Source organism: Melopsittacus undulatus, chromosome 2 (genome assembly GCF_012275295.1).
Source record: "Melopsittacus undulatus isolate bMelUnd1 chromosome 2, bMelUnd1.mat.Z, whole genome shotgun sequence".
NCBI lineage: Eukaryota > Metazoa > Chordata > Aves > Psittaciformes > Psittaculidae > Melopsittacus > Melopsittacus undulatus.
In genome coordinates, this window is record NC_047528.1 from 1,907,614 (window position 1) to 1,930,878 (window position 23,265).

Here is a 23,265-nt window from a genome sequence, read left to right on the forward strand (position 1 = left end):
GCTGTTCCACCTGATGGGCTGAAAATCAGTGTTGTTTTGGGCTACATTGCAGGGACCATGGGAGAGGGGGCTTGGCACTGGGTGATCTTAAGGTCCTTTCCAACCCAAACCCTTCCATGATTCTATGACTTTAAGCAATTCACTTAACCTGTTTCTCCAATGCAAAATGAAGTGAAAACCTCCCTCAGGACTTGAAGAGCAAAAAGATCTCTTCTATAGAGGAAGGTGAAGGTGCAGTGACTTCACTCCTATGGTATGAGATCAGGATCAAGGTTTTCACCAGCTCTTTCTCTCTCTTTCCATCTCAGCTTCTCAGATGCTGATGTTCACAGCATACCTCGCAGTTGTAGTTGCACTTTACCTCGTCCCCCTCACCATCTCATCCCCTTGCATAATGGAGAAGAAGGCTCTGGGACCAAAGCCAGCCATCATAGGTCACCGTGGAGCACCAATGGTGAGTAGTCTGATGTTATTACTACTTGTTGTCTGGTTCTACCATCCTCTATGCAGGCAGAACTGGATCTGATGGTCTCCAGGCTGCTCTCCAGAGAATATATATGACAAATGCAGCTTTAAGGCTAGGATTGCAGTGGTGGTAATTCAGTGCATGAGCCCAGAGTCGAGTCATGTCCCAGATGCCTTTCAAACCAAAGGCCAATCCTTGCTTTGCTAAGGGTGGTTTGTGCCATTGCATCCTTCTGGCTGCTGGTTCTGCTGGTGTTTGCTCTCCATCCTTAGTCCTTGAGCTGTAGCAAGAGAAGATAATGGTATTCTTTATTATGTTAGAGCTTGAGGGCTCTGTCTCCATGTCCTTTGCAGGACCTCACCAGCCATGGTTAAACTCAGCTCTCAGCAAGATGCCTCAAGTACATGGCAGTGTGCACTAAGATCCAAACAAGCTGTGCTTGACCCTACATGACTGCATGGTGCTCTTGCATTGCAGAACATCATGAGATGGGGTGAGGTGATGAAACATTCCTGTCATCTGCCTCTGGGTAGAGCTTGAAATCATAATCATAGAGTTCTTCTCTGAAGTTTCTGGACATATCCAGGCTAAATATGGAGTGTATTGGCTTGAATAAAGCTATCCTGTAGAGTTTGGGTCTCTGGTTTGGGTGCTTCTGTACCAAGGTGTGTTGAATGGTTGCACCTCTATCTCTTTCTGCTGGTTGATTGCCTTGCATACTGTAGAGTAGGCAAATGTACTTTATATATGTATATTTTAAGGCATTTAACTAACTTTTTGCTGACATTCAGAGCAGTGAAATTATCTGTATAGACTGTCAGAAGCTATTTGTCAGGTTGGAATGTCCTTGAGCTCTTCTCCAAGCTTAAGAGTGCGCGCAAAGAGTTTGCTAAGGGACATAAGTGCCTATCACGACACAAGTATTTTAGTTCACTTTAATGATGTCTTTCTTTAAGCAGTCCCTTGAAGTGCCAGCTTAATTTGTGTCACTCCTTACTCCATTGCCTCTGGGTGGTGAAATGAAGGTCTGGGCATGGTAAATGGTTTTTGCATGCATGAAAGCCAGAAGCAGCCAAGGGAGAACCTGGGGTCCGCATGCTTCCTGTGTGGTAGGGAATCATAAAGCTGTTAGATGAGCTCTTAGGCAGAAGCTCTTCCCTTTGAGGGTGCTGAGGCGCTGGCACAGGGTGCCCAGAGAAGCTGTGGCTGCCCCATCCCTGGCAGTGCTCAAGGCCAGGTTGGACACAGGGGCTTGGAGCAGCTGCTCCAGTGGAAGGGGTCCCTGCCCATGGTTGGGACTGGATGAGCTTTAAGGTCCCTTCAACCCAAACCAGTCTGGGATTCTATTGTCCCAGTGGGGTTTCCAGGCTTGAGTGCCCCTCATAGCCTTCTAAAGAAGGAATTCTGCTGTTTAGTTTCTATCTTCCAGCTAGTTTACATAAACCTTGCCTGGAGTTAGAATCCCAGCAGAGTTTGGCCCTTTGCTTTGCTTCATGTTCTTTGGAGCCCACAATCACTCCTTGCAGGGTGGAACAAATGGAAGATGCTGCCTGCATGTCAGGGTGCTGAGTTACAAAGGCTGACCAAGAGCAAGGGTGGAGAGCAGTCAGTGCTGTGTGTGGAGCTGTGGCATTCATCGGAGTCCTGAACTTCCCCTTTAGCATTCCCAATGCACAGAGCAGGTTGTCCATTAGCAGCAGATGGTTTGCTCTGACACCCACAAGAAGCAAGACTGGACACTACCAAGTCTTCTTCCAGCCTCCAAGCAGTAGCCCCCATGTCTCACAATGAGCTGGCAATGGGTTTATCCAACTGCTTTACCTTTGCTGTATGTGTGGTGATGCTCTTGAGTAGCAAAGCTGAGGTGGGATGAGAGAGATGAAGCCCAGAGATGATCTAAGCTTCCTTCTACTTCCATCTATGCTCAGCTTTTCACTGTAGCAAATAGCAGCTTGAGTTTGAAGAGCCCCATCTGCAGTACAAGTCCTCAGGTGGTACTAAGTCATATTTGCTTGGAAACTAGGGATTTTCAGCCTTGCCAGACAGCATTTCTGCTCATTGAGTCTTGTTTCACAGGGCTTCTTGCTTTGCTTTTGCTGTGTGTAGATTGTGCTTGGAGAAATGGAGCCAAGTCAAGCTGGAGAGGAGGAAATAGCCTAGAGAAGAGTCTGGATTCTGTGCTGTAGGACACAGACATCCTCCCTTGGGCAATGCCTAGATCAAGTCTGCAGCACCTGAGAATCTGGGGCCTGAAGTGAAGTTAGATCTGGTGGGACTGGAGAGGATAAAAAGCAATGCAGTATTTGCCTTTGAATCTCCTAAAGCAAGGCAAATGTGGTTTGCTGTGCAGACACATGTGCTCTGATAGAGCCTGATAGCTGATGGCTTCACCAGTCTGGCAGGGCTGGATCCATAATAGAATCATAGAATGGTTGGGGTTGGAAGGGACTTTATGTTGCGTGTGTACATCCAATGTTCTTGTACTAGACAGACACAAGTACAACTGAGTGCTCTTCTGACAAATGCCAGTGAAGGAGATGCATGGCATGGCTGAAGATGCTTGCTGTCCTGGAATAAACGGGGTTCTGGGGGACGTGGTGTATGGTACATGAGGCAAAAGGTGGTGAAATGGAGTCTTCCCATTTCCAATGGAGTTTTCCCATTTCCAATGGAGTTTTCCCATTTCCAATGGAGTTCTCCCATTTCCAATGGAGCTTTCCCATTTCCAATGGAGCTTTCCCATTTCCAATGGAGTTTTCCCATTTCCAATGGAGTTTTCCCATTTCCAAGCTGTGTGAACTACCTGGGGGATAGTGATCCATCAGTGCATGCAGCCTGCTCCTAAAACAGTGGCAATGATATTCCTCTGTGCTCCTCTCTGCTTTCCTCCATGCATGCACATACCTTGTCTCTCTTCTCTTGTCCCTTTAGGGTATTTAAGAGCAGCATTCATGGTGTGTGCATGGAACTCAACTGCTGTTCTTGTTCTGTGGGGGAAAGAAGTGAGGAACAGAGGCCATATGGCTCATAGAATTTGTCTTGGAGCAGTGGAAGAGGGAAAAAGCCCTTTCATTTGGAGTAGCAAGAGAAAACCAGAACCCATCCTGGCATCTGTACCCTTATGAAGTCTGTCTTTGTGGTACAGGAGAGCTGCTGGTCCCACACTGGCTGACCCTTTGTTGTAGCAGTACCACTTCTCCAAGCCACATCCCTTCTTTATCATCCTATTCCCCCCTCCCAGGCTTTAATTCTCTGTTAGAAAGACTCTTCTGCTTGACTCCTCATACCTTCCATTGCCTAAATGTTATCCAGTCCTGGCCACCGTTTGCTATGCTAAATGTCCATTGCCAGCAGGGTGCTAGCTGAAAACCCTTTCTCCTAGCAGGTGCTTAGTTAATCAATCACTTTCTTTTCAAAGGCTCTTTTAAAATGAATTATTCATCCTCCAGATCCATTTCTGCCTTTCTGGACTCCCATGACAAATAGACTTGACTCTGTTCTCCCTGTGCTGGCAAATACTGTCCTTATGCTGAGAATAAGCCAAAACAAGGGTAGAAGGTAAAAGCTGGGACCAAAACTGAGGTGGGAATGAGGAACTGTCATTTGCCATTGAAAGTCTTCTCCCAAGTGTCTTTCTTCACATGGTGCTTCAGGTTGAGGCACGTTGTCTTTGCTTTTGAGATCTGAAGGTGATGTCCAAAGTGTTGATTCCTGCTTGGTTTCAGGCTGTTAGTCCTATATACATTCCATATAAAAATCATTAGGCTCATCATGATGACCTCTGATTTCAAATGGCAGGTAAATCACCCAAAGGATTAATGATAGCAAGGACTTAGTTGAGCAAGAGCTGCATCTATCTCCTTGGAAACTCACATCCCATTACTGGGACCAAAAAGGCAGTGGTTGGTCCAGAACCTGTAGAAACCATTCAGACATGTCAGAGGCAAGAACAGCTCTTGATTTCAGAGCTGGAGGCTACAAACAGCATCAAAATGAACTCTTTTGGCAAACCACATGCACAGCTGGGTTTTGGCATGTCTTAACAGCGATGGATACGGTGCTCATGCTGTTGAGCTCCTTCCTGCACGACACATGATGCCCATCTCCTTGCTGAGCACAGACACTGTGCTGGGAGGAGCAGTTTCAGCCCTGCTGACTCATTGGCTTTGCACAATTCCAGAGTGGAAAAGTACCCATTGCAATAGGACAAAGTATGTTGGTGGGAAGCCAACGTTTAAGTGCGCTTAGGGTTGCCTGTTGGGTTATTGCATGGGAATGTTTTGTCTCAACAGGGAACATGTCCTGCTGTTCGTGGGACAATTCCATGTGGAGTTCATAGAATCCCAGACTGGTTTGGGTTGGAAGGGAGCTTAAAGCTCCTCCAGCTCCAACCCCTGCCACAGGCAGGGACCCCTTCCACTGGAGCAGCTGCTCCAAGCCCCTGTGTCCAACCTGGCCTTGAGCACTGCCAGGGATGGGGCAGCCACAGCTTCTCTGGGCACCCTGTGCCAGCACCTCAGCACCCTCACAGGGAACAGCTTCTTCCTTATCTCCAGCCTGAGTTTCCCCTGTTTCAGTCTGACCCCATCACCCCTTGTCCTATCCCAACAGTCCCTAATGAAGAGTCCCTCTCCAGCATCCCTGTATCCACCTTGAATTCCTGGGGATTAAAGACCTATTTCATTTTCTGTTTTAAACAGTATTGTTATTGCCTCATAGTGACCTGATACAATGGAACACTAATGCTGAAACCCAGCATCCTGGCAGATCCCCCCCCCATACAGAGAATGCCAAAGGATGTCTTTTTATGGAAGGAAAATCCAATTTTCCAGGTATTACCTTGTGTGATGAGTCCAGTTATTGTCTCACGAGGAGATTGAGACTGGAAAGGAGAGATAAAGATCATGAGAACACCAAAAATGATGCTCATGTTTACAGAAAGGTATCTTTAAAGCCTGTTGATGGAGCAAGCATCAAGTCCTTTAGTGCAGCTCAGTGCACAATGCAGGGGAAGGAGTTCAGTTCTCTTGTGCAAGCTTCTTTGTTAGCATCCTCAACATGCAATGATGCAGTGATTGGTGATGGTGCTTTCTGGAGGCCTGGGTAATTAAAGGAGAAACACAACATAGTGATGGCCACCTCTGCCTTGACTAGCACACTGCTATAATCTTCATTAAGGAAGGTCCAAAGCTCTCGACTCCATTTGAACACCCTTGCAATTGACTTCTAAGCATAAAAGTAGTCAGAATGAGTTAATTCATGGGTAGCTCTCTAGAGATCCTTTGCTGTGTCTCTGTGGGCAGAAAGGAATGAGAGTAACCTGAGTTTTGCAAGGGCTGAGCCTATCAGACCAAGTGTGAACAGCTGCTGGAACACTGCACAGGGTCTGTCTGGCTTTCAGTGGGTGTTGGTGTGGTGTGTATAGGAGACAGGTTTTGGGGTGAAATCCTTGCATTGTGTCCCAGGGTTTCCTTCACTTCAGCACTGGGTTACTTAAGTAATTGAGTCCAATCAATGCAAACCTGGGTTTAGGTTTTAGGCCCCAGAATGTATTGTATCAAGGAGGAAACCTATAAAACAAACTGGAGGGAGCCAGAGAGTAATCTAAGCAGGAAACTTATGCATTTATGTATAGTTATTGCAGTTTTGCTGTGAAGCCCTTTAACAAAAGCTTAACGCTCAGCAAGTAAATCCTGTGCCAGCAACTGTCCCACTTGGCTGCATCTCTACTTAAACCATACTGATGTGGGGTTTCACTCCCTCTTTCTTGTAATGAAACAGACTGGGATGATGGGAATACATCTCAGATTTTCCCTTTTCACAACAGATTCATATTGCATGGGATATGAACCCCCAGCACAGAGAAATCCTGCCTCTGTAGTAGTGCCAGGAGAGCCTCTGGGAATAGGAACAGGGTTAAAACTGCTTTCCTTGCTGTCTGCTTGACCTTTACTGGGTTACTCACTCCTTGGTGAGTGGCTTGTCCAGTCCCCTGAAGGCTTGGATTGACCCAGAGGGTTGGAAACCAGGGAGGACAGCTTTCTGCATCGATGATGCACTCATGTGGAGATGCTATTATTTATATCAAGATAAGTGGCTCTTTCCAGGTTAGGAGCTTACCCACCACATGCTCACAAGAAGATGACGTCTTTGCCTGCAAGGCTTATATATAATCTACTTTTCCAAAGCTTCTGACACACAGGGAATCAGGCTGCCAAGTAATAGCCTTGTGGTGTTATAGAGACTACCCAGCACACACAGGGCATGGCGTTATGGAGAGCACCTCTGCTGACATCCGTACTGTTTGCTGATTCAGAGCAGACAGAGCTATTCATCCATCTGTGATGTTCTTCACTTGCAGGGGTCTTGTGATGAAGGTGAGACAGTCGTATGTGGAAGTTTGTGGTTCAAGTGTCATATCTAAACTATCAATACAAGATCAGTACTGTGTCATCAGATATGGTTATAGATACATATGGAAGTTTATGCAATTCATAGTTGAAGTTATATACGTACAATCCTAAAGGGGGAAAAAAGGAAACTTCAGATACAATATAAATATGTCATATGTTTTATATATAGCAGCTTTCCAGTGCTTAAGGGGCTGCAGGAAAGCTGGAGAGGGACTTGGGACAAGGGCCTGTAGGGCTAGGCCAAGGGGAATGGCTTGAACCTGCCCAAGAGAGGGGAGACTGAGCTGAGCTCTGAGGCAGAAGCTGTTCCCTGGGAGGGTGCTGAGGCGCTGGCACAGGGTGCCCAGAGAAGCTGTGGCTGCCCCATCCCTGGCAGTGCTCAAGGCCAGGTTGGACACAGGGGCTTGGAGCAGCTGCTCCAGTGGAAGGTGTTGGGGTTGGAACTGGATGAGCTTTAAGGTCCCTTCCAGCCCAAACCAGGCTGGATTCTGTGATGTTACAGCTTCAGAGTGTGTATTTCTATAGAACAGTTTCAAATGCTGTTTCCTCTGCACAGCTGCATTTGCAGCCTGGGTCTGGCCAGAGTTTTGTAGGTTTATTTCTCTCCCATTTAGGGTTATATTCCTGGGAAAGGAATAGATGTGCCTCATATCTGAGCAACCACACACAGCCCTAAGTGGGATCCAATTAAGTTTTACCCTTACTGAAGAGTGAATCTTGGTCTGCAAGCTCTGTAGGGGCTAGAGATGTGGCAGGAGTGGAATATTCCATTCCTGGGGCTGGGATCGCTTTAACTCCATGGGGTTAAGCTCAGTAGCAACTGACTTGAGTGCTGAGGGTGATGGGACTGTCATAGTGCCCTGAGTTTTAAAACTCAGTGAGTATCTCTGTCTGTTGCTCACTGCAGGCTGAATTAATAGCATTACATGCATGAACATCACTTCTATAGGATCATATAATCAGCTAGGCTGGAAAAGAGCTTTAAGATCATCAAATCACGTAAAGAAATGGTGCTCAGGCATTGGAACAGGCTGCCCAGGGCAGGGCTGCAGTCACCATCCCTGCAAGTGTTCATACCCCATGGAGACGAGGCCTCAGTGCCATGGGGCAGTGGTGGCCTTGATAGTGCTGGGAATGGTTGGAGTGGATGAGCTTAAAGGGCTTTTCCAACCTCATTGATTCTATGATGCTATGGACTTGTGTTACATCATCCTGACAGGCTGATGGTCTTGTGTTGTGAGCTCTAGCTCAGCTATCTCACTTTATTGCCCTGTGATTGTGGCAGTCTCCTTAAGCAGACATCGAGCATTACCCTGTGGAGAGGGCATCACCTTACCCTGTTATCTCAAAGGAACCTGAGCTACTTGGGATAAGAAACCCAAGATGCTGAAAGCAACCCAAAGAGATAGAGCAAATCGGATGGGATCTTCAGATCTTTGTGGCTGCTGCTCCCTGCTGACAGCTCTGAGCATCGTGCAGACACTGCAACAAGCTCTTGTAGCCCGACCTTGTGTGACCCAGTGCTGGGTTGTACTAGTGTGTGTGATGGGGGTATTGGCTCTGTCTTCACCTAGACAAGCCAGGCTTTGACTGGGAGCCTTTTTGGGATGATAACGTGGCTCTGTATCGCCTTGGAGCAAACAGAAACGAACTAGTATTGATGGTGGCTTGAGCCAGAGGAATTGAGTGGAGAGATAACCGGAGCTATGCGAAGGTTGTTGCTGACATTTGGTCTGATGATTGTGCCCTAAAGCTTTGCTCACCCAAGCATTGAAGGTGATGAGCTTATAGAAAACAAGTGATTTTTAGAGACACCTTAAACTCTTGAGCAGGTTTTTATTGTGTACCTTTCATGGTGTTTTTAGGCCTTAGTTCTAATTGTTCCTCTTCTGAACCCCATGAAAATCATGGCTTGTGTCTTGATGGGAACCTACTGGTGCTGATGGTGCAGAGATGGGTGGAAAATGGGGTTAGAGGTGCCCTAAACCTGAAAGCAAATTGGAAACTAGAAAAGCTTTAAAATTAGCTTTATTTTGATGTACTTGTGTTTCAGAGCAGAAAGCTTGCCTGTATTTCCTCCATAGTTGTGGTGGTTTATATCTGGTGTGCCTGGTATCGGTTTATGGCTATTCTGGGCCTAGCTACTGTATTGGTTTGTAGAAAACCAAAGTGTTTGTGCTCGTGCTGTATTGCTTTTAAACAAACCCAAATCTTGTTACCATCTGCTCCATTCCACAGGATGAAATATGAGCTAAGTTCTGAGACCTCATCCACGATAGCCATAGGGATACATTTTCAAGGCTTAAAGCTGTTTTTCTAGTTGCTAAACTAACTGGAACATTTGTTATTAGAGGAATGATCTGATTTTGAGATGGAGCAATAGATGACTCCATTGAATGAGTAGACACAGAGACAAAACGTGCTAGAGAACCTTTGTTGTAGTTCTTCATGGTATGGATAATACCCTGGTTTATGGGCTTTCTTCTTGCTATAATGATACTGTAATCACTATTTGCATAGAACACTAGGAGAGTGAAGAACTGTTAAGGTATTTTAATAGCTATAGATACAACCCATGGATAGAGAATTGGCATCACATTAACAATCACTTCATGGGGATCTCCATCCTGCCACTATTTAGGAACCACGCTGGTGAGCAAATCTCTCATACAGTAATATTGCACCAGACCTTGAGCTCATGGGTTTCTGGTATTGCAGGTCATAATAGCTCTGCATTGAACTCTGTATGTGAGACCATCAATGGAGTTAAATGCACTGGTCATCTTCAGACTGCAGTAAGATACAATCCTGCCTGAGGGATGCTGGTACTCCAGTGTAACTGGCTGCTATGGAGTCTGCAAACCAAGATAGTCTTGGCTCCCTAATATCTCTAAATCTTCCTCTCAGCATCCACTACTTCATAAACTCTGCACTGACTATTAATCTCTCATTGTTTCTTATTTCCCCCCATAGTTGGCACCAGAAAACACTCTGATGTCCTTCCAGAAGGCAGTGGAGCAGAAGATATATGGAGTCCAAGCTGATGTCGTACTGAGGTAAGCCAGTGTGCTCTTCAGTCTCTCTCAGTGGATGGCCCAATCCATGTAGATGGGTCTTTCCTATCTGGTGTGGGTCTGGTTGCTACTGCTGTTTGCCATTGAAAAGGGCTCTCATGGTGAATCCCATTTGTAATGCACACAGGATGCTAATGGTTTCCTTGAGATGATGATTGAAGGTGAAGTTGTCCAGGTGGAAGAACCTTTATACCTTTGACATGAAACTCATCTTTGCAGGAAGACAAGGCTGATTTAGGGAGATTTAGAGAGGGTTATGTCAAGATCTGTTCGTTATTTCAGGAGTTTGATAGTTCTTTAATACTCTCATTCCTTTTCTGAGCTGTTTTTTTGCATGAATTACATAGATGTGCAAGAGGGCATAAGTGGCACGAAGGCAGCTGTAATGCCTTATCTTGGTGATCATGGAATCTGAGATGGTTTGGGTTGGAAAGGACCTTAAGATCATCGAGTTCCAACCTCCTGCCATGGGCAAGGACACCTCACACTAAACCATGGCACCCAAGGCTCTGTCCAACCTGGCCTTGAACACTGCCAGGGATGGAGCATTCACAACCTCCCTGGGCAACCCATTCCAGTGCCTCAGCACCCTCCCAGGGAACAGCTTCTGCCTTATATCCAACCAGAACTTCCCTTGCTTCAGCCTGAGCCCATCACCCCTTGATTCCTCAACTTCTCTCGGTTCCAATTATAAACACAAGAAAGACTCAAAGCTCCTATTTTATCCCAACCACTTTAGAGGTTGGTGTTGATAGAAAGATCATTTTGCCTGGTGGGAGATGGGTTTCTGAAGGTTAAATGTTATGGGGCTTATTTCTATCTTTATATCATTGTTTGAGAACAAAAACTAAAGTCATTTCTTCCCCCTTGGGAGCAGAAGGTCACTGTGGAAGGATGAAGTGTGAATTGGGATGTATGTGATGCAATTCCTGTTCTTTCCAATGTTAGTTCATTAACAGTTGTGAAGGGACAACTGCTTGACTGCCCAGACAAGCACTTCCCTCACGTGGCTGAATCAGTCACTTCCATTAGCACAGACCAAGGAGAAAAGTGGACTTTTGGGAGGAGGAGAGCTGGAAAAGCTCCAAGAGCTTTCCCTGTTGCCACTCATCAGCTATCCCAGAGGAGCACTCCAAGCATCCATAGCTTAATGCCCTTGTTAGCCCAGTTATCTGGGGTCCTCTCAAGGAGAACTCTATAAAAGGAGGACTCCATTGACCTTCAGACCAAAGAGTGAGTTATCTATACAGCAGCTTTGGGAAGGGTTTGTGGCACAAGACCTATTGCTCTCTTTATCCCATTGAAAGATGCTCTTTGTGCCTGCGTCTGGATGGGTCCAGGATATCCCTCCTGGCATGTCTTCATGTTCTTCTAGGTACATATTTGCTGTGGGTGAGCTACTCGGACCTGCACTCAGACCCATCACATCCTTACCCATTACAGACCCTAAACTGGGTGGCTCTGGTTATAAAGCCACAGTATCCATGTGTGTTCCTCTCGTCCTCTACCTCCCCTCACATCTCTTCTTCTAAAGCTCTGATTCCTGTCTCTGAAGTACTTTTAGCCAATCTGTGCCTGTAATAGGTTGTGGTTAGACTCAAGTAATGCTGAGTGACTCTGTAAAGGGAAAGATTAGAAAGGAAAGGAGCAAATGGGAAGTGCCCCCATAGGTTTTCCACGCTGCGGTTAAGCCTTAACAGTATCTGACGATGCTCTGCTATGAGATGTTAAGACCTGAGCTCCTATCTCCCTTAAACACTCCACACTTTTAATTCTGCAGTTGCTTAGCTTATTTTCTTCTTTTTAACCATATTTATTAAACCCTTTTGTGATTGCAGAGGCACAGTGTGCTGCTGAGCATGGTATTGCTGTGTCAGCGTGATGCTTTGGGTTGGGGAGTTGGCACAGTGCGTGCTAGAAATAGCAAACAAAGTGACCTTTGTGATAAGGGACCTCTGCAGGCAATGGTGAAGCAGAAGCAACATTTGCTCCATCATCTACAAGTGATGTTTTCCCCCTGGCTCTGGGAGTGAGTGCTGTGACTTGGCTCCTCATTCAGATGGGGTTTGTGTTTGAACCTCATCTCATTTCCAGACCTTATCCGAGTCTCCCATGATGAAGATGGGTTTCTTGCTTAGGAGAATGTCCTTGTAATCAGGCTGGGTTTATCTTGATTTCTGAGCGCAGACAACAGTCGCCTGGCCTGGATAGAAACCATCACTGCCCTGTGTGGTGTTATCAGTGATTCAATCACTGAAAACAGAGTGGAAGAAAGCTTAAAGGGCTCTTTCGGCTCCTCAGAACCATTTTTAAGCCATCTGCATGGCTTATAAACCATAGGACACGCATTTGCTTCTTTTAGTTCCACCTGAGAGGTGGGATTTCTTTCAGATGTATGGACTTATGTGAGCGTGGCTGCTTCCTGAAACCCATTTTCACCTGGAAATGGGCAATTTCAGAACAATTTTGGTAGCTGGGAACCCTGCATCTTACTGAAAGCCTTTTTGTTCTCTATAGTCTGAGAGCCTCCGAATCTTTCTCATCATCTACTATTAGCTATTTGGGAATAGTCTGGGGGTGTGTCTGTGCAAGCAGGGTATGGAGAACCTCTGATATTGGGAGCTACAGATCCTGCAGAAAGCTTTGGTTCATGTGAGTGTTCAGAGTGGATGTTCTTGTCCAAGCTGCTAGTCTGGTCCTCTAGTAGCCATCTAGAGATGGATGGGGTCAGTCAATGTATGAATGACTGCAAACACCTAGCAGGTATCTAAGAGACTTTTCCCTCTGGGTGCATCAATGGATATTGAGGCTGCTGGGGATGTGTTGAGCTGGTTGAGATCTTCATAATGATTTTGATGTGAAGCTGTGCAAGAAGCTGGAGTGGGAACAGGCATTTATCTAGTACCATGTACATGGTTGTGTCTTCTGACCTTGTAATAGGGCCTTCTGCCTGTCTTTGCAGCTATGATGGAGTGCCATTTCTGATGCATGACAAGACACTCAGGAGAACAACCAACGTGGAGGAAGTGTTTCCAGAGAGGGCCTATGAGCACTCGTCCATGTTCAACTGGACTGACCTGGAAAAGCTCAATGCTGGAGAGTGGTTCCTACGGGTGCGTATGGCCATGGAGAGGGTGTCCTGGAGCCAAGCATTATAGAATCCCTGACTGGTTTGGGATGGAAGGGACCTTAAAGCTCAGGGGTTGGAACTGGGTGAGCCTTAAGGACCCTTCCAATGTAAGCTTAAACATGGCTTGCTGAGGCTTTGCTGCAGGTACTGGTTTATTCTGCCTGCTTGGACTTGCTTGGGTTCTTGCTCGGTGGAAGCCTGAATCCACCATGGCTTCATTGCCATTCTGATCTGAGCTGGTCTGGAGGTGTGATGGGGATGTCTATATGGTACATTGAACAGAAGCTTGCACATGCGGTTGTGTGAATGCAGGGAACTGCTCCTTGCCAAATGAGAAGAGCCAAAACACCATCTGGAAGGGTACTTTGGGGGATGTGCTTTGATGTTGATGTTCCTGAATGTCCTTAAGTCAGGAGCACATCTCTTCTAATAGCCTTTAGTTGCTCTCTGGTCACTTGGTGACTGTGAACATGGTGTGCAAAAGTACACTTTTAGTTAGGGTTAGGGTTCCATTTACCATGGAAAATGACATTACTTGCCCTATAGCTCTGATCTTCCTCTGGAAATGGGGTGACCTGTCCAGAACACCTTGCTTTCAGTAAGGATCTGCCACTTCCCCTTATATAGGGGAACTGAGGCACAGAGAAACACTTGAACAAGCTGCAATATGATCACCAAGAGCAGCTGTCCATGTGCCCCAGTGTTGCCAAGATGGGGTAGAAAAGGGTCTTCACCTGTACTGGGGTAGTGTGGATGTCATGGCACTAAGACTGGGATGTGCTTTGCTTCCAGAATGACCCCTTCTGGACAGCCGGGTCTCTCTCAAGGTCTGACTACTTGGAAGCTGCCAACCAGTCTGTCTGCAAGCTGGCAGATATGCTGGAGGTGATCAAGGACAACACATCTCTCATCCTCAACTTCCAGAACTTGCCATCAGCTCATCCCTACTACAGCACTTACATCAACATCACCCTGGAGACCATCCTGGCATCGGGAATTCGGCAGCAGGCTGTGAGTTCCGTGAGGATGGGAATGGTCCCAAAATTGCCCTCATTATGGGTTTCCCTGAATCCTTGAGTGTCTTCATTTGGGTATCAAATCTGATGGGATCCGTTTTGGAGACTTGATGGGAAATGCCACCCTGTGCCAGGAAGTCATGCTGGAAAAGACTGTGACTCCAGGCTGGTGGCCCTCTGAAAGGCCACTAGTGATGCAGCAGTACACCCTGGTAGTGAGAAGCCTTGATAGCATGTTGTACTCATGTTAGTAAAGGTGTAGATGGAGGGAAGTGATTATTCCCCTTACTCAACAATCATGTGCTCAATATAGGGCTCACTAATACATGGCAGATAAGCTGGAGTGAGACCTGCAGAGGCCACCAGCTGGGTTAGGGGGCTGGACATAGCAAGAAGTGCTGAGGGAACTGAGTCTCTTCCTGAAAGGACAAGACTTTGAAGAGCTGCTATTAGGTCTTTCCAGCACCAGCAAGGAGGTTGTTGAGAAGCTGGACCAAAGCTCTTCACTGAGCTGCATGTCAGGATGGGAGGCAGTGGTGATAACCTGGAATGGGAAGTGTTCCTGCTGCATGTAATGAAATGAGCTTTCCCTGCGAGGGCAGGCAAGTGTTTGAGAGGGGCCCTGAAAGACCCAGCTAGACATTAGCTGGATAGTGGGAAGATGCTGTTCCCTGTGAGGGTGCTGAGGCGCTGGCACAGGGTGCCCAGAGAAGCTGTGGCTGCCCCATCCCTGGCAGTGCTCAAGGCCAGGTTGGACACAGGGGCTTGGAGCAGCTGCTCCAGTGGAAGGGGTCCCTGCCTATGGCATTGGGCTGGAACTGAATGAGCTTTAAGGTCCCTTCAACCCAACCCATTCTATGATGATCCAATGAAGATTATTAAACAAACAGTGCAGTGCTCAGTGATTCTGCAGGGTTCATCAGGTTGGGCCCAGCCTCTGCATGGCACAAGCCATAGAATCATAGAATAGTTTGGGTTGGAAAGGACCTTAAGCTCATCCAGTTCCAACCCCTGCCATGGGCAGGGACACCTCACACTAAACCATGGCACCCAAGGCTCTGTCCAACCTGGCCTTGAACACTGACACTGCCCATTTTGGTTCCTGCATCCGCTTCACATCCATCAGCTGAGCAGTAATTCATTTGACACACTTTCAAAGCCTGCTATGCACTTAGAGAAATCCTTGCCCTGGGCTGCAGTAGACATAGACCCTAATAAAAGAGGGTGAATAAAACCAGTTGTAACCATGGGGTTATGAAAGGGTTCTCTTGTGCATCCCATCTACACTGTTAATTTTAGCCTTGTGTCCTTAGTTCTCTTTGTGCCCTGAACTAGACAGGAAGAACGGGATTTAAGGATGCTCCACATCTCATGAGCTCTTGGTGTAATCCCTTCATACCTCAACCCTTTTTACCTCTGCGTTTTGCACATTGTGCTCAAGAATGAACCTGAAACGCATTTGATTAAAGATGTGGGGGCTGTAATTGCCTCCTACCCCATTTGTCTGACAAAGAAGGCAGTCCCTCCAGTGATTTAGCTTCTGGCTTGGTGTACACTGGCTGCCTGTGATGCTGCCTCATGTGAAGAGCGTTGTGAACCACCTCTATCATGCTCTGCATTGCAGGTGATGTGGCTGCCGGACACAGAGAGGCCACTGGTCAGACACATGGCCCCAGGCTTCCAGCAGACTTCTGGCCTCAAGCTGGATGCAGAGCGCATGAGGGAGAAGGGCATCGTCAAGCTCAACCTGCGTTACACCCAGGTCACGAATGAGGATGTCAGGTACAGTCCTCTGGTGGGGATAGCCCATGTGGTCCACAGTTCTGAGCATCCTCCTGCATCCCTGGCCCCGCAGCATCTTCTCTGCTCATCCCAGGCTGTGTTATCTGCACAGAGGTACCTTTTCAGATGGATTTGCTGTACAAGCTTGTCCCTATCCATCACCTAGAATGTTCCCAGGAGCTGATTCTAATTCATTATATGATGATCCTGTTTGAAATAAAACATGGGAATTGTCTGGTTCTTATTACCTGTCAGCTCTGGGGGAACGTGAAGGCTTTTCACACCAAGTACCTCCAAGTTCTGTTTCATCCTCCTTAGCTCCTGACCTTTGCTTGTCTTCCTCTGCTCCAGAGTTACTATCACAGCATCCTGATTAGTCCAAAGTCTGGGTATGCTTTCAGGAATTTCATATTGCACATTATCCATCCATTTCATTACTGTCCTGTGGCATCTACTGAGACTGCTCCAGTCTCCTCTTTAATGAGATTGGCACATTGTGGGGTTCCTCCCAGTATCTCCCAAGGAGCTGGTTTATTTGGGAGCATATTTAGGCTGGAAGTAGGGAAGAGCTGAGCCTGCAGCTGTTTGGGATCCTGGTCCTATCCAGTGTCACCCAGTGCTGTTTTCCCATGGCTGCCAGCAATCAGTCTAGCTTTTCACCTTTAAAACTAATGCTGTGCTTTAACTGCAGGATAATGCCTGCCTGGTTTTCATCCTATCTCATGGAGAGGACTATATTGAGGTGCTGGAGTGGGGCCAGAGAAGGGAATGGAGCTGGTGCAGGGCCTGGAGCCCAGGGGTGATGGGGAAGGGCTGAGGGAGCTGGGGGGTTCAGATGGAGAAGAGAAGGCTCAGGGGGGACCTGATGGCTCCCTCCAAGTGCCTGCAGGAGGATGGAGCCAGGAGGGGCTGGGCTCTGCTCCCAAGGAACAAGGGATGGGACAAGAGGAACCGGCCTCAAGCTGCACCAGGGCAGGTTTAGATGGAGCTGAGGAACAATTCCTGCCCCACAGGGTGCTCAGGCATTGGAACAGGCTGCCCAGGGCAGGGCTGCAGGCACCGGCCCTGCAAGGGTTCACAGCCCGTGGAGACGAGGCCTCAGTGCCATGGGGCAGTGATGGGAATGGTTGGACTGGATGAGCTTAAAGGGCTTTTCCAACCTGGCTGATTCCATGGTTCTGAAGGCCTTGTGGTGCCCATCAGTGTTGCTGCAGTCCTGCAGCACAAACCAGACTGAGCTCAACAAAGCCCTGGTTTAAACACAGTTCTTTCAATCCCCCAGAAATCAGCCTCTGGATGTAGCATTGCTACAACCACCCTTGAGCATCCTTTAGCCTTTAGAGTAGCTTGATCGTGTTGTGAGCATTGAGATGTCCGCATCTTGCACAGTGCCCTTCCACCCCAAAGTGCTTTGCTGATATTAAATTGCAAGGATTAATCTCTATGCTGCCCATGTGAGGGAGATTAGTGATGCTTCTGCTTCATAGAGAGGGAGACAGAGTAATTAATGCAAATAGTATGGGTACAAGGAGTCCACTGTCAGTGCTTGGTTTGCTGCTGACAGCTCCTGTACTGCAGCCTGGCGCTTCAGCTGCTTGGAAAGTGACCTCAGGAAGCTGGAAACTCTGCAACTGTCCCCAAAACAAGGGCATGGAATTGATGTTGGAAACAAGCCTGTCAGGTTTTAATTAAGCACATTGCCAATGGAGGGTTACAGGTGTCTGAGCCAGATGTGGGTTGTACATTGACGTGATGAGGCACTTGGTACATGAACATGCTGGTCCCTCATTCATAAGGAAGTGTCTGATGGGTTGTGGCTTGGGTTGGAGAGCATCCAAGTGGTGAAGAAACCTCTCAAGTTCAAGCTATTTGCTTGCAATGCCCTTGGGTTGCTTATGAAGTGACTCTGCTGTTATAAACCTGTTCCATGCAATTCAAACCCAATACATCTGTGATAACAGCAGTGTCTGATGGCAATGGCTCTACTCTTACAGACCAGGGTCTGATGTTTGCTGGGGCACTCACACCTCACCATTGTCTGTCTCCTGGCAGGGACTACACCATGGCAAACCTGAGTGTGAATCTGTACACTGTGAATGAGCCCTGGCTGTACTCCATCCTGTGGTGTGCTGGTGTCCAGTCGGTCACCTCCGACAGCTCCCACATCCTTCGCAAGGTGCCTTTCCCCACCTGGCTGATGGTAAGAACGATGGGATGCAGTGGAGGGGTGTAGAGGTGGTCATTGACTTCCATTGATCTCCATTGGGTTTGTTCAGAAGGGCTTCATTGGGTTCAATGTGCTTTTGTGCTTGAATGTTCCCCCTCTGGATGCTCGAACCCCAAGGTGGTAACGGATCTTGTTCCTCTTCCATAATCCTTTCCATCCAAGGGCCTCAAACAGGGTTTGGGTGGGATTCTTGGTGATTGTGTTGCATGCCCCATTTAACCCATGTGATTTACTCCTGATGGAAAAGCATCTTTCCAGGTGTGCTGAGCAGCTGTTAGAGTTACAGCAGAATCAGACATAGTGATGAACCAGAAACCATGGCTTCTATGCCTTGGCCAGGCTGCAAAACTAGCTTTTTACATGTTTGTGATGCTAAATGAGGCTAAATCTGGTTACCCCATTGCTGGACAGGTTAAAACCAGAGACCAAAGGCCCATCACATTGCCAGTATATGCTCAGAACCAAAACAACTGTTGTTCCGAGATGGTCTCGGAACCAAAACAACTGTTCATGTTGGATGGGAGAGGGAATGATGGAATAGTTGCACCAAAGCATTCCCAAAACAAGAGCTCAGCTGCAGAGGAATAAGTGTGTGTGATGGAGGGGATATTTTCTGCTGACAGATCCTATCAGGGGTAGGACCCGAGGATGCTCTGGCAAACCTGCTTGGGAAAGAGGAGAATAAGATGAGCATAAGGATGGTTTGATGTTGAGGATCTATGTGCATCTTTAGCTGGAGGGAGGATCTCAAGGTGGTGAACCTCTATGGGTGATGTTCAGCTTAACCTACTGCTTGTGTCTGACTACAAACTCACACTGGTGTGTGCTGAAGCTGGAGGCTGGAAATGGTTTTATGAAGACTGAATCTGTTGGCAGTGGAGATGATCACAATCTGAATGGTGCTGCTGCAAACATCTGTTCTCCACCACAGCTGGCGGCCTTATTGATGACACTTGGAACCCTCCTCTAAGGGATTTCCCACCTCAGCTGCAAGTGCACACTCTTATATTGCCAGCAGCATAAAGATCCCTTCACTTCCTGCGTATTGAAGTGCCTGAGTGCTGTAATGTAACCAACTTTACCATCTGAGCCACTTCCATATAGGACATGGCTTGGGAGCTGGAACAGATCATTGCTCCTTCCAGGCTTTGCATGCCCAGTGCCCTCAGGGGCTTTGCTGGGCTTTATCACCAGCTGAACAGTGCAAAGCTGTTCTGCTTCACTAACCCAGAGGCCATTTGCAATGGCAAAAATACATTTAACTTGTGGTGCAGTTAAACAGAAGGGAAAATTGAAGCTAAAGTGTCTCTCTTCCCTCTATTCTTGATGGAAAGCTGCTGGCAAGAAGAGAGCATCAAACATGGCATTAGAGGGGGGCTTTGTAAAGCTTGAGCTGGAGTTCAGTGCCCAGTCTGATGTTCTTTAAGCAAGCACCCATCATGGACCCCTTCTGAGAGTCAGAGCTGGGGTTTGGGTTGCTCTCTGCCCAGTTGCACTGAATTGATGATGGGTTTGATGGGCTGCAAGGATTACAGAAGTAGGACTTATATTGGGTAAAGCTTATAAAAGCCCCTGGAACAGCTTTGTTTAAAGAAGAGGAAGTGCAGGAGGAATATAACAGGTTCCAGGGTATGTCTTGCTTTGGATGGAGCAGGACAAGTTGCATCCTCAATAGATGTTTGCTGACCCGTGCTGCCTCTGCAGGACCAGGGAGGCATCTGCTCACTGGACACTCAATAGTGATGCGTGCAGGGTGAATGTCTTTGGATAAATGTGGTTTTCCTCTTTTAATCACCTTGAAATTCCATCTTTGTCACTTATAAAACCTCAATTTCGTACCAAAACCTTCTAACTTTGAGATTCCTGCAGGACTTTAAAGTGTATATATGGAATACCTCTTATCGGATGTTGGAGTCTGCCCAGCAAACTCCTGTCTACCTATTGCTTGGGGTATGTCATAGGAAACCCAACTTCTGCCCCACAGGAAAACCTGCTGTTTGGGTTCTCGAGTTGTGAAACGGTTGCATAAATGAAAGATGTGGATGAGTAGATTTTGTTCTAACTTAAAACTGTCGTTTTCATTCAGAATAGTCCTGATGACACTTTCCTGCCTAGAAAATGTCAGGAGACATCAGTTTTGTGTCTGCTCGTCTTAATAGGTCCAATAAATGTAACGTTTAATGTCACCCTTCTGTAATTCAGCTGGAGAATACAAGTATTAAATCTCCATCAGCAGCACTGGCTAATTAAACCATTGTCATGCTAATTCTATAATACACTTCCACAGGATAAATTGAGATGCACACAGATTCACTGAGGGGGAAAAACCTCACGTTCATCTCTGCTGGGAGACAGATGTAGAGGAGTTGATGGCTCCCAACTGGTTTTATCCATATCACGCTGCCATTGTGTGAATTCATCTTTATGCATTATGTATTCTGTGTCTGTACTGAAATATTACCGTGTGCTTTAATGGTGGTGGTGGTTATGATGGATCTGTCAGTAACTCTTTCCTGGCTGGAAATAGTTCAGGTCTCATGGTACCACATCACCTGTGTACTGGGCTGCATCCCCAGTGCGTGAGCAGCAGCTCAGGGAGGGGATCCTGCCCCTCTGCTGTGCTCTGGGGAGACCTGAGAGCAGCTCCAGTGCCTAAAGGGGCTGCAGGAAAGCTGGAGAGGGGCTTGGGACAAGGGCCTGGAGGGCCAGGCCAAGGGGAATGGCTTGAACCTGCCCAAGAGAGGGGAGACTGAGCTGAGCTCTGAGGCAGAAGCTGTTCCCTGGGAGGGTGCTGAGACTTGTGCATGGGTGGATGAAGAGGTTCTTGCCTGATGGAGCAGAGAAGGCTCAGGGGGGACCTGATGGCTCCCTCCAAGTGCCTGCAGGAGGATGGAGCCAGGAGGGGCTGGGCTCTGCTCCCAAGGAACAAGGGATGGGACAAGAGGAACCGGCCTCAAGCTGCACCAGGGCAGCTTTAGATGGAGCTGAGGAACAATTCCTGCCCCACAGGGTGCTCAGGCATTGGAACAGGCTGCCCAGGGCAGGGCTGCAGGCACCGGCCCTGCAAGGGTTCACAGCCCGTGGAGACGAGGCCTCAGTGCCATGGGGCAGGGCTGGGAATGGTTGGACTGGATGAGCTTAAAGGGCTTTTCCAACCTGGTTGACTCTGATTCAAGATGCACTGTCTGTATGAATCTGTTTTCCCACAGACTTCAGTTTCCCAACAGCATCTTGCCCTCACCTCAAGCACCAGCTGAGATAGAAACTTTCAGCCCTCCAAGATCTGTAAGCAAATGTCAGCACATGAAAGGAGGGAGCATTTGAAATTGTTCCTGTTTGTGCCTTTTCCTGATAACATCATTTTTAGGTGATGCATTTTAGCAATGTCAGAAACATTGTGATTTATATGTGACTCCTTCAGCTCTCTCTGCCCTGGTGGTGACTTTGCCATTGTGTGGTCTCCTTCTGATTGAACAAACCAGAAGGCTCAAGTTGTGCCTCTGTTCTTTGTCTTGCAGCCTCCAGACGAGTACCGCCTGATCTGGATCACATCTGATCTCATTTCATTTATCATAATTGTAGGAGTTTTTATATTCCAGAAGTAAGTAGCATTGTTACAGCTCGATTGTCGTGCTCTTGGTGACATGGGCTTTTGTTCAGAGCATGGGGTGGAGGTGGGGAAAGGAGCAGCGTGCTCCAAAGGTGCCTGGATTGCAACAGCAGGGAAACTCTTTGTTATAACCCCCTACAATGACTGCAAATGGTAATTCCATTGTGGCATTGAATTGGATGTAGTTGCTACTTTGTGAGAAGAGAGAAAATCTTAAGGTAGTTGTGATAGGCACTTTGCTTTACTCATAAATGCTTGTGGGAGAGAAACAAAATGCTTTAAGGTAATAGACATTAAGAAAGAGATTTAAATGTTTTAAAGGAAGAGTCATAGAAATATAGAATGGTTTGGGTTGGAAGGACCTTAGGATCATCCAGTTCCAACCCCCCTGCCACAGGCAGGGACACCTCACCCTAGACCATGGCACCAAAGGCTCTGTCCAACTTGGCCTTGAACACTGCCAGGGATGGAGCATTCACAACCTCCCTGGGCAACCCATTCCAGTGCCTCAGCACCCTCACAGTAAAGAATTTCTTCCTTATACCCAATCTAAACTTCCCCTGTTTCAGTTTGAACCCATCACCCCTTGTCCTATGGCTCCAGTCCCTGATGAAGAGGTGATGTTCTGAGATTTCACCATTATAGTCTTCAAAAAGAACATGCTTAAATCAGTTTGTTCCTCTTGGGGTGAAAAAACACAGCTATGATTTAGCAAATCAAGTCACTTGCTAAGTTTGATGCCTAGAGAAAGTCTCTCCATTTTCCATAGAAAAGGGACAGCAAGGATGTGATGAGGATGTTGCAGAAGCCTCTCTGTTAGCCAGGATCCCTTGAAAACAGACATGGAACATAAAGCCTAGAGGCAGAACAAGTTCAGACCCTGATAAATCAGGAGGAGGTAAATCAACTTCCTAATAACAGAGGTGGCAAAGCTGCTCTCCTCCTGATTACACTGCAGGAGTCCACAGTGTTCCTAGCAGTGATGTGCCTTTTATCCTAGGGAGGCATTTTAGCTGTCAGTGGTGACAGGGTAATAACCCTCTCTGGGAAGAAGTGAGCTCAGAGATGCAGTCTCTGTCACTCTCAAATTGCATCCCTTATTCCCCTGGCTCTATAATCTCATCTGCTTTGGCATGCACAAGTGACTGTCCTGAAGACATCAAGGGACCTACGCTTCCCTTCTGTCTTGAGATCCAAACTGCCTTTGTGTTAGGAGCAGCAGTTTAATTTGCTCCAGCCTCCTGAGTTAGTGATTTTGCTGTCACATTGTCCCATTTCATCTGCTCTCAGCAATCCCTTTCCTTCCCTGGGTACAGAATTACCCAGGTATGTTTGCTGTGTTACAGCCAGTGCCCTCTATGAGTCTGACTTCAGGCCACATGTTTGATCTGTTTATAATGGTGTCTAAAGGCACTGTCCAACCTGTTTCCAGTACCCAGCAGGTCCCCAGTTCCAGCATGTGATAATAGAGTGAGCAGCAGGTTCATAACTCAGATTAGATTAGGTTTCCCAGCAGTTAATGAAGCCACTGACCACAATGAGATTAA

General features: G+C 47.2%; 1 protein-coding gene across 4 annotated transcripts in view; it reads left to right on the plus strand.

Moving 5' to 3' along the window:
* Nucleotides 1–23,265, plus strand: part of GDPD5 (glycerophosphodiester phosphodiesterase domain containing 5) — a 165,164-nt gene that overhangs the window by 133,092 nt on the left and 8,807 nt on the right. For all 4 annotated transcript variants that reach the window (XM_034074565.1, XM_034074568.1, XM_034074566.1 and 1 more), the window contains exons 8-14: nt 309–454; nt 9,853–9,935; nt 12,916–13,066; nt 13,876–14,094; nt 15,724–15,881; nt 17,934–18,081; nt 21,627–21,709. In XM_034074565.1, coding sequence (XP_033930456.1) covers nt 309–454; nt 9,853–9,935; nt 12,916–13,066; nt 13,876–14,094; nt 15,724–15,881; nt 17,934–18,081; nt 21,627–21,709 — 988 coding nt within the window. The remainder of the gene's footprint in view (nt 1–308; nt 455–9,852; nt 9,936–12,915; nt 13,067–13,875; nt 14,095–15,723; nt 15,882–17,933; nt 18,082–21,626; nt 21,710–23,265) is intronic.